We start from the raw sequence: 10,883 nt of genomic DNA, 5'->3' as shown, positions 1-10,883 counted from the left end.
AATGCCTCATCTTTCTCCTGCGGAGCCGCTGGTAGTTTCGAACTGCTGACCTTAAGGTTGGCAGCCTGACTCGTAACCACTACGCTACCAGAGGGCCTTGCTACCCACGTATGAGAGGTGATTATCTCACCATTGTGGCTTCTAAGGAGCCTTCTGGCTGTACTTTTTCCAACACAGATTTGTTTGGTTAGCTGCAGAATGTGGGTTGTTACACATGCCTTTCTGCTTGTTTCATTAGGCCTTTTTTGGTGGTCATCTAGGATGAAGCATCGGAAAGTGTTTTGTAAGCTGTAAATTATAATAATAGTAACTATTATTGCTATTACTATACAAGTCCTGGTGTGGCAGGAGTCCTGATGTGGCACTGTAGGATAAACATTGGACTGCTAACGGCAGGGTTTGTGGTTCAAACCCACCAACTGCTCCTTGGAAACCCTGTATAGAGTCACTATGAGTCAGAACCGACTCGATAGCACTTAACAACAACATAGACATATAGTCAAATCCTGAAGTCCTAAATAATCTTAGAAAAAAATGAAAGACTTAGATCCAGAGGTGCCAAAGTGCAAAAGCCAGCTTTTGGGACCTGTGAGAATGTTCTTTATAATCCCCAGGCCCTCAGCCTTCTTCTTCTTCCACCTTTCCTCCAGGTGGAATATAAGATTCAAAAACCTTTTGAATCATCTTAGAATCACACTGATGGTTTCTTTGATTCCTGGATGATTGTGTTTTGTCTTGGCTCTGTTCTATTTATGGTTTAGTGGATTAGGTGTTAGGCTGCTAGCTACAAACAAAAGGTCGGTGGTTCAAACCTACCAGCCACTCTGTAAGAGAAAGATGAGACTGTGTCCTGTGGATATAGTCTCAGAAATGCCATGCGGATCACTACGAGTCGGAATCGACTTGATGGCAGTGGGTTTGGCTTGGTTTATAGAAAAAACAAACAACTTTTGAGGCCTATTGATCCGCTGAAATAAATAACCAAGGAATGTATAAATTAGAACTCAATTTCATTTCTTGCTAAGGATAAAATATTACAATGCTATGTTCTTTTTAAGACAACTACAGCAATCAGTACTGAGTACTTACTATTCATTGGTGCCCTGGTAGCATAGTGGATTATGAGCTGGGCTGCTAACTGAAAGGTCAGCAGTTTGAATCTACCAGTTGTTCTGTGGAAGAAAGATGAGGTTTTTGTTTGCTCTCATAAAGATTTACAGCCTCGGAAACCCAATACAGGATCCCTATGAGTCAGAATTGCCTCGACAGCACCCAACCACCACTAACCCACTATGTGTTTGGCACACTCCTGTGTGTTACCATTAACTCTCATGAAAACCCTATGAGAGAAGGGCACAAATTGACAAATATGAGGGTGCGTAAAAAATTATTTGCATTGTGGCTGTAGAATTTATTTTAATCTTTAGAAAAGACAAATACATCATTTTTTTGACATAATCTCCTTGCTGTTCAATATACTCTGTCCATCTGTCAACAAGCTTTCATATTCCCTTATTAAAAAAAATGTTTTAGGCTGAGCTGCAAGTCATGAATGCACCATTGTTTTCACTTCATCAGAGGCAAATCTTCGTCCTTGAAGGGCTACTTTCAGGGGACCAAATGGGTGAAAATCCAATGGAGAAAGATCAGGACTGTAGGGAAGATGCTTTAACACATCAAAATGAAGTTTTGCAGAGTGTCAACAGTGTGGGCAGAGGTGTGCACACATGCATTGTCACGAAGATCACCAGGGCTTTAAATAGCAGTCCTCTGCAATTAATCCAAAGTTTAGGTTTCAGCTCTTCAGTGAGCATATCTCATTGTAAACAGCACTGTTGATTGTTGAACCTTTGTCCTAATAGTGTTCCAATATTGGCTCTTTAGAATCCCAGAAAATTGCAAGCATCAGTTTTCCAGCTGATGGCTGACTTGACCTTTTCCTTGGTTGGCAATTAAGGATATTTCCATTCCATCCTCTGCTGTTTACTTTCAAGCTTATAGTGATGAATCCTTTTTCTCATCACCAAAAACGATTTTGTTAAAGAAACTTTTACCTTCCTTTGAGTTATCGGTTCAAACTGTGTTTGTAGATGCTCAAATGCTTCTGTTTAGGCTCTTCTATAAGTTGTTTTGGTCCTCATTTTACACAAACTTTTTGAAACCCAAGTCTGTCATGATTATTTCATAGGCAGAGCCATAGCTGGTTTGCCACATAATCCACTCGTTTATTTGACAGAATCATTTCACGGGCATGCTCAGTGTTGTCATCAGTTGTGGACATGGATGGGCATTTTAATAACTGTAATGTGGATAATTTTTGACTCACTCTTGTATATACCGACTGAGAGAAAAAGGTAGACTTTGATGGAATGATACAGGCATGTGCTCCTTCCTTACTATCTTTTAGATTCCCACTACTAAATTGTGTTCCATTTTCTCTACCACAGGCAAAAATGGAAATACACTGACTTGGTTCTTACATTAAGTTACGGGTTCAACAACCCTCACCTTTAAGTAAAAAGGCCAGAAAACTGGATTGTTGTTAAGTGCCGTCATGTCAATTCTGACCCATAGCGACCCTGTGTAGGGTTTCTAAGGAGTAGCTGGTGAGCCTTTGCAGTTCAAACGGAGTTGCAGTCTGGCGCATTAACCCAAAGTGCCACACCTGGGCTAAAGCTAGATTGATCACTGAGGCTTCTCTTTGTTCTTTAATTAGGGAGCAGGACCCAATCCCAGAGAGAGACCAGGTCATGTTTAAACCAAGAAACCTGAGCTCTTGTCTTGGCTTCTGAAACTTCAGGGAGAGGGTTCCAGGCTGTGGCCATCCTGCTTCTATCACCGCTCTGAAGGGTCTATGTGTGGCTTCAGGGTGACCCAGCGGGGTGGTGGGAGGAGTGCTGGACTGGAAATCAGGAGCATGGGTTGGCCTTTGTCTTCATGATCTTAGAGCATGTCACTTAACCTGTCTGCACTTCCAACTTTCTGTAAAACGGGAGAGAGGAGTGGACAAAGTACTCTCAGTGCGAACACTCTGCTTGTGTTTCTCTAGGGCCTTTTGAATGGCCCCTCCGTGTTACCATCCAGGGCATGAAACCTCACTCTCGGAAGCTCTTAGAAACTCCCCAAGAGGCCGGAGACACTTATGCCTGTAGATCACACTGACCAGACGGTTGGGTGATGGTCAAGGAGGCCCAGGGGAAGTGTCGGAAGCTCCTGACCATTTATTTCCTGCCAGCCCTGAACACTGCCAGTTAAGTGATCTGCCCCCCTCACCATGTGGGGCACCCAGCTCCTGTGGCACCTCCTCTGCTCTGGGAGACTGTGTCAGGGAGGGATTAGGAAGACAGAACTGGCTTGTGGTCAGGATACTGGAGACAGCAGGGACCCCCCAGTGCCTCAACAAGCACTGAAGCCTCTCTTGACCAGGAGGGGGATGTAAAGATGGCTTTTTTTTTTTTTTTTTTGCCATGGGGGAAGATTTCAGCGATGCCACAAGATTATTCCTAACCAAAGAACAAACAAACCCACTTGCTACTGTGCTGGTTCCAACTCATAGTAGTGTTATAGGCCCCAGAGTACTTAGCGTTTCTGAAATTGTAAATCTTTGCGGGAGCAGAGAGCTCATCTGTCTCCTGAGAGTCTGGTAGGTTTGTTAACCCAACCTTGGGGTTAACAGCACAATGCTTAACCCACCACATCACCATGGCTCCCAAGCTTATTCCAAGATACCTAAATTCTTCCCAGACAGGAAAGACATTTTTCACCTGTAAATCAGTGATTAGTTTTAAACACCCTGGAGCGAGAGCCTAGGGTAGGGAGGCCAGGAACTGATGGCTTCTACTCCAGCTTTAGTCCTCTCTGGGGAAGCCCGTGACTACTCATGGTGCATATCCTCGTAAGACAAGTTCAAAGATGACGGTCCACTATGGTTTTTCTGGAAAGCCCCCACCTACCTGAGAGGGCCTCAGGGCCACCCCTACTTTTCTCAGGCTCAGGTCCAGATCCTGTTCAGCAAAGCATGAAGGAGGCCATCTCTGGGAAGCCAGCAGCCCAGGGCTTTAAATTGTGAAGTAGCTCACTCAGCCCCTCACAGAAAGGCCCAAGAACACTAGCTAAATAACCACTTCTGAAAGACCCAATGGTTCCTGACACAGTGAAGTAGATCCCACATTGGCTATGCCCTGGGTAGGGGCTGTTGGACAGAGTGGTCTCCATACCGCAACCTCTTGTCACAGACAGATACCAGCTGGGGTGCCTGTGTCACCCCGTCTTTAGCAGCTGATACTCTCATCATCAGAGAACACTTCAGACCCAAGCCACCAAGTTCAGGCAAGGAAGTGACCACAATCAGCCAGGATAAAACTAACTATGGCTGCTTCCGATTTGCCAACAAAAACTGGAATGAAACCCAGTGGGGAGAGAGGCTCTGGGGGCTTCTTCTGCTGTCATTAGGCACAGCTGTGAGGCAAGCTGTGAAGAGAGTGGAGTGAGGGTGGGAGCAGCTCTACTGCAGTGGATGGAAAAGACACAGCAAAACCTTCAGAGCAGTGCTACAGAACTTCCTGAACTGGGAAGGATTTCAAAGCACCATTTCACAGATGCATAAACTGAAGCCTGAAACCACAAATAGGAAGAATCAGAGCCTGCTGCTGGCATCCCGACAGCCAGTCCCGTGCAGCCCAGTGTCTGGCACCACATGGCTTGCCTAAACTGCACCTACTGTTGTTTGCTCTTCACTCCTAGTTAAGACCGTTCTCAGGAATTAAAGTTATAGCCTACAAGGGAAGAAAATTAACCCTATCTGGGCTAGATTCCTGAGCCCCATCTTTTTCCTCTAGGGGTACCCTAGCTGCTGCACAGCTTCACAAACACCCCCAAAGACCATACAGGTGGCACCCAACATTCCAAATTGTAGTCCTTTCCTACTAAACTAAAAGCCAAATTCTTTGCTTTCAAATCAATGGACTCACAGTAACCCTGTAGGACGGAACAGAATGTACCCATATGGTCCAAAGACTATAAATCTTACGGAGGCCACATCTCCCTCCCTTGGAGCAGCTGGTAGGTTTGAACTGCCAACCTTTGGTTAATAGATGAATGCCTAACTACTGTGCTACCAGGGCTCTTCCTTTCCTACCATTGTTAAGTGCCATTGAGTCAGTTTGACCCTGTAAAGAGTTTCTGAGAAGCGGCTGGTTGAGTTTGAACTGCTGAACTTTAGGTTCAAAACGACCTTGTGGTCCAGTGCATTATCCTGCAGAGCCACCCCAGGACTCCTGCTTTCCTACTAGATTGCTTGAAGACTGACGTGAAGGATTAAGCAACAGATAGCAGGAGCCTGAGAAAAACAAGGTCTCTTTTGGAGCAAAGTTTCTTATCAGATACAGGGTGCGGGGATACCAGCATAACTTGGGTAATCTCAGTTCCTTCCCCCACCACCATTCCGCTTACTCTCTAATGTTGCCGGCTGCCAGATGTTCTTCAGCTGTATGAACCTTGGGCAAGTCACTTATCCTCCATAACTTGACTTTAAGTTACAGGAAGAGAGTCTAAAAAAGTTCTAATGTCCTCTCTCATCAGACCAGTCAGGCAGGCACATGCTGCCTGGGGCGGGTTGGCCCACTTCATTTCTTTTACCCCTAGGGTCTCCACCTCTTACTTCCAGTTACGACGCCCAAGCAGAAGTGTGCATCCCATGAAGCTGGAAGCAAGGCTAGAAAACAGTCACTTTGGATGATTTTTTTTATTTTGCATTTCATATATTATCCAGTTTCACATTCTCACAGGGTCTGCAATTAACAATAACCACCGAGTCTCCTAAGACTGAAAACACTGAGACAGTCCCAGCTGCAGCTGAAGGTAAGCACTGGTACACTCACAGAACAAAATAAAATTGCACAATTTTATTTCCTTCACTTCATTTTTCTTAAAGTAACATCTGACCAACCCCCCCAAAACAAACAAACAAACAAAACTCACTGCTGAAGAACACAGAAACCCTTTTCTTCTTCTTTATGCTTCAAACTAAACAAACTCATCTGACAGGGCAAACAAGGTCTTTTTAATAATTAATTGCACACACACACCAAAAAAAAAATCCTTTATGACACATAAATATTTTGTTACACCGGATACAAAAATACTTTCACTTTTTGGTTCTTTGGAAATTTGGAAAAGAATAAGGAGCAGTGCCGACGAGGAGGGGTGCACTGTGGTGAGGTAAAGCAACATGGCGGCAAGGGCAGTCTGACAGTTGTTGGCCTATCTGAGAAGGAAATGGAGGACCCTGATTTGGAACAGAAAACACTATTTGTGGGGGTTTTGCTGTAGCAGTTTCAGCCTGGAAGTGTGCTGGGGTGGAGCCATCGGGGCCCGAACTGGCTGCATACCTGGGTCCTCACTGGGTGAAGGGTGTGGGGAGTGGACAGAAATGAGCCATGAGTGGCCAGGGTCTGTTGCTATGGTGCCATCAATGTAAGAACAAACTGTACACTCACATATACATTTAAGTTTACTGTCTTAACTCATGCCAGAAAACATGTAACATGAAATGCCTCATTTCCTTGAAGTAAAGCTACCTAAGCGAGACTGAACAGGAGGCTGGGCCTTGCTTGGTCCCAGTGAGGCCTGCAAGGGGAGGGGGTGGTTTGAGTGTCCCAATAAGGCAGTCCCTGAATCCTCCCATGAGAGCTTGGAGAAAGCCTTGGGGAAGAACAGGGTTGAGGCAGAGGAGAGACAGGAAAACAGGTAGAAGTCCACTGAGTCAGATTAAAATTCACAGTCTTTGGAGGAAGCAGCAGCTCTCCACAGGCTGCCTGGGGGCAGTGGAATCTCAGGGCACCACCATACAGACCCCAGGGAATCTCCTCAATGGGCAGAAGCTTCAAGCTGCAGTGACAAGAGCTGGGGTGGAGAAAGAGAGGTGACTGTTAGCAGGTGTGAGCACGCACCAGGCCTTCCCTGTGTTCTCTGGTTCTTTAGGGACCCCAAGGCACCAGAGCAGATAGAGGTGAGAGGAGAGGGGAAAAGTGTCCTAGAAATTAACTTGGGGCCAGGCCTGGGCACAACTAGTAAGCTCTCAGAGTTCAAGCCTAGCACAAGCACGTTCTAAGGACTCAGGCAGAAGAAGGAATCATGGTCTTGTGGGAAGCCAGATCCAGGGCACTTACTGAAGAACTAACAGAACTGGCGGTACTTCCATCCTTGCTGGGTGGTGTCTGAGGAGGGGTACCAGCGTACCTGCAAGAGAAGCCAAAGTTGGAAGCTAGCCAAGTAATCCCTCTTCCCAGAACAGCCAGGCCCACATAGCATGGCCTCAGGGCCCCTGCTGTAGTCCTGTTTCTGTCACTATCTACCTGGCAGATATCAGGCCAGTTACTCACCTCTAAGTATCACTTTCTTTATCCTAAAAATGAACATCATACCACCTGACCCGCTTACTGTCTCTGCAGGACAGAGGTTCAAAAGAGACAAAATTATGAAGGAGTCCTACATATGCTCAGCCTGATTCAACCGTGCCAAGCTGCACCAGATGGAGTCTTCTTGGCAGCCAGTGGGGGCTCTGAGAATTCGTAACATGAGGAGAATTCACCTAACACATTCTGCTCCAATTTGCTCAATGTCCTCATCCAGGTATAGCACAGAGACAATTAAGTTACAGGGTGGTCAGATAAGACAGGATATAACAATACACTAAAAATGAAGCCCAGTGTGGTCTCCCAACAGCAACTGATTCTGATTCTGATCCTTGTGTGATGCTTCTCCCTCATTTCAAACTTCCCAAGCCTCCTTCTGCCCCCTCATTACAAGTCTAGAGACTAAGAATCTATTCAGCCAATAATCAACCATTTGAGATCAACATTTACCCAAAGACCAAGTTCAGAAGGATTAGGAAAGAAGGAATGGAAACAGGAAACACAGAGGGAAAAGTGGGGTTAAGTGGTGTCACACTGAGTTGACCACAATCAATGAGATTAAACAAAACGTGTATGAATTGCTGAATGGAAAACTGATCTGCTCTCTAACACTTCATCCAATTCACAAGTCAAAAAGAAATCTGCCAGTCAAGCCCTTGGATACCAGTGGGAGGTCATGTCAGACTGTCCTTACCAGTGCCAGGCAGATACCTACCTAAACCCTAGAACCTTTCAGTAAGCCTCACAGACAGTAGCTATTTCTCTCCATCCAGCCCCAAAGCAAGATTCTCAGATGGGTCATGTAAATCACATGCATCTCTTCCCTCTCCCCTCTGGTCCTCAGAAGGCAAGCAGTGCAAGCCATCAAGCAAAAATGGAGGGAAGGCATCTGCCCTCGTTACATGAGGGGACTTCAAAAAGTTCATGGAAAAGTGGAATGGAAAGATAATGGGATTTCCCCCCCCCCCCCTTTGAAACCCCTGTGTACACAAAGCCTAACCTGTGGTTGCCTAGGAAAGTGGGGGTGGGCACTAGGACCCCTGAGGAAAAGAAGGATGGCACTCAGCCGGTATTAGCAGATGCAATTACTCACTTGCCTGCCTGGAATCCCTGGCACTTGGGAAGCAGATGGAATAGTGCTCCTACACTTTCCACTCCATAGTTTAGGTGCGGGATTATTACAGGATTCTGGCAATCACATCCTCCGTGAGCTTGACAGGAAATTTGGAGCAGGCTACCCAAAGGTGCCAGGGCATTTAGCACAGAGCAGGATCAGGTCCCGGGTCAACTAACCAACACATGACCCTCCCTGGGTTGGCACAGCTGTCACCAGGACGCCGTCGACTCCCTGGATGCTGGAGTCACCTTTCCTGAACCCGAAGCATTGAGCTATTCCGCCTCAGAGGCTGTGTTTTCCATTCTGTCCCCTCAGCACCTGCCAGCGGCTTTTTCCTTCCTTCCTGGCTGTCAGCTAGCATTCATTTCACGAGAGGACACATGAGGACCAGTGATGCTCTGACAGGAGAATTCTGTGGTGTGGGCCAGCTCAGGGGTCCCCTGCTAGGCCCTGACCTCTACCTTCCTCCAGCCTCCAGCAGGAGCAGCCCCATGGTAAGGAGGTACCAGATGTGGGGAGCACAGCAGAGGACAGAGTTGGGAGGGGCTCAGGAAGGCAGCGACTCATCCTTGTTTACCATGGGCACCTAGTGAAGGTCTCCCTCAGTGACTCCTATTTGGTCCAGTTACACAGGGTGCCAAGACTCCCATCTCCAAAGCAGCAGCAACTTTCCCTCCTGCCCCAAAATGAGTCAGCAGACTCCTTGGGGCAAAAGTAGATGAAGGATCCCATGTTTTGAGTCCTAAAGAGTTGGGCCACTAAAGGGGACAGATGTGCAGCATAGAGCATGAGTGGAATGTGGGACCTTATCCAGAGTGGAATGTGGGACCTGACACCAGAGATGGAGGCAAAGATGGGGACATGGAAAGAGGGGGCAGCTGAGGACTCTAGATTCATGGAAAGAGAGGGACTGAGAGCTGGCAGCCAGGAGGCAGGCTTGCAGAATGTGTGTGCCCTTTGGTGGTGTGAATTATTATATATGACTGAGTGTTTAAAAAAATTAAAAAGGAGCTAAAATGAACAGTGAGTTATATTTTTAACTGATGGTGCATGAAGGGGATTATAATTTTTGTAATGAAACAAGTATATGATTTGTTAAATATAAAACTGATGATCTGTAGACTTTCACTCAATTTACAATTTAAAAACAAAACAAAACAAAAAACCCCAAACGCATCAGTTTTCTGTATGAAGTATAATCAGGATTGAAAGAACATTTAATGGTTAATAACCCTGTAGGTGTATGATTTGGTATTATTTAATATTATGTTCATTACAGCTTCAAATAATTTAATGTATCAAAGAGAGCAGTCAAAACCATTGGAAGCATATAGCTATTCTGATGAAGTATGGAGATTTCTATCCCCATGGATAGATGCTTTCAATAATGAAACCTAAATTATTGGGAAGCTAAAGCTTTTAAGTGCTGTAGAAAATCTTTACCTTGCCTCACACTTCTTCATGAAAAGAACAAAAGATTTATTTGAGCCAGTCTTTAGTATAGCATATGAAACCACCACAACAAAAAGTATCAAATGATTATTTATCTAGACATCAGCAGGAATACTTTACATAGATATTCTAATTCAATCCCCTCAAGAGCACTATTAAATAAATAACATTAAAGTGCCCATTTTATAAATGTGGAAAATAAGGCTAACAGGAATAACACAGTTTGCCATGAAAAAAACAAAGCTAGCAAATCAGCATGTTTCTAAAATCTTCTAACATAGCCCTTCCTAAAATAATAAATAATATTATTGCACAATTGTATAGATCTGTGGGTTAATGTGCTGGACTACAAAGTCAGTTTGAACCACAAGTCAGTTCAAGTTCACTAGTCGCTCCTCGGAAACCCTATACAGGGTTGCTATGGGTTGGAACTAATTCGACAGCGCTACACAACATTTACATATATATATATGCTATAGTGATACATATGAATAAATAGTGATATATAGGATCAGCACTGGACTGTGACCCACAAGGTTGGCAGTTTAGAACCATCAGCCACTCCTTGGAAATCCTATTTACGGTTACTTTGAGTTGGAACCGACTTGATGGTACTTAACAACAGGATATATGGCATATATATATGGAGAGAGTCCTGATGTGGTGCTATGGGATAAAGCACTGGACTACAAGGTTAGTTTGAACCACCAAGTTGGCAGGTCAAACTCACCAGATGCTCCTTGGAATCCCTATACAGGGTCACTATTGAGTCGGAACAGACTTGACAGCACTTAACAACAACATAAATACATTTATATACATACATGTATATATAGTACAAAGTCATTAATCGCAGTTTAACTAATATACATTTTTGGAAAAGTGTGTTCATAATCTAC

General features: G+C 44.9%; 1 protein-coding gene across 1 annotated transcript in view; it reads right to left on the bottom strand.

Moving 5' to 3' along the window:
• Positions 1–7,167: 7,167 nt before the first annotated feature.
• RBPMS2 (RNA binding protein with multiple splicing 2) overlaps positions 7,168–10,883 on the bottom strand; it is a 40,590-nt gene continuing 36,874 nt past the window's right edge. The window contains exon 7 of the mRNA XM_006831538.1: positions 7,168–7,239. Within this exon, the coding sequence (XP_006831601.1) occupies positions 7,177–7,239 (63 nt within the window). The 3' untranslated portion in view covers positions 7,168–7,176. The remainder of the gene's footprint in view (positions 7,240–10,883) is intronic.

Source organism: Chrysochloris asiatica, unplaced genomic scaffold, assembly GCF_000296735.1.
Source record: "Chrysochloris asiatica unplaced genomic scaffold, ChrAsi1.0 scaffold00004, whole genome shotgun sequence".
Classification (NCBI taxonomy): Eukaryota; Metazoa; Chordata; class Mammalia; order Afrosoricida; family Chrysochloridae; genus Chrysochloris; species Chrysochloris asiatica.
The sequence above is the reverse complement of the archived record's forward strand: the minus strand, read 5'-3'. Positions and strand labels throughout refer to the sequence as shown.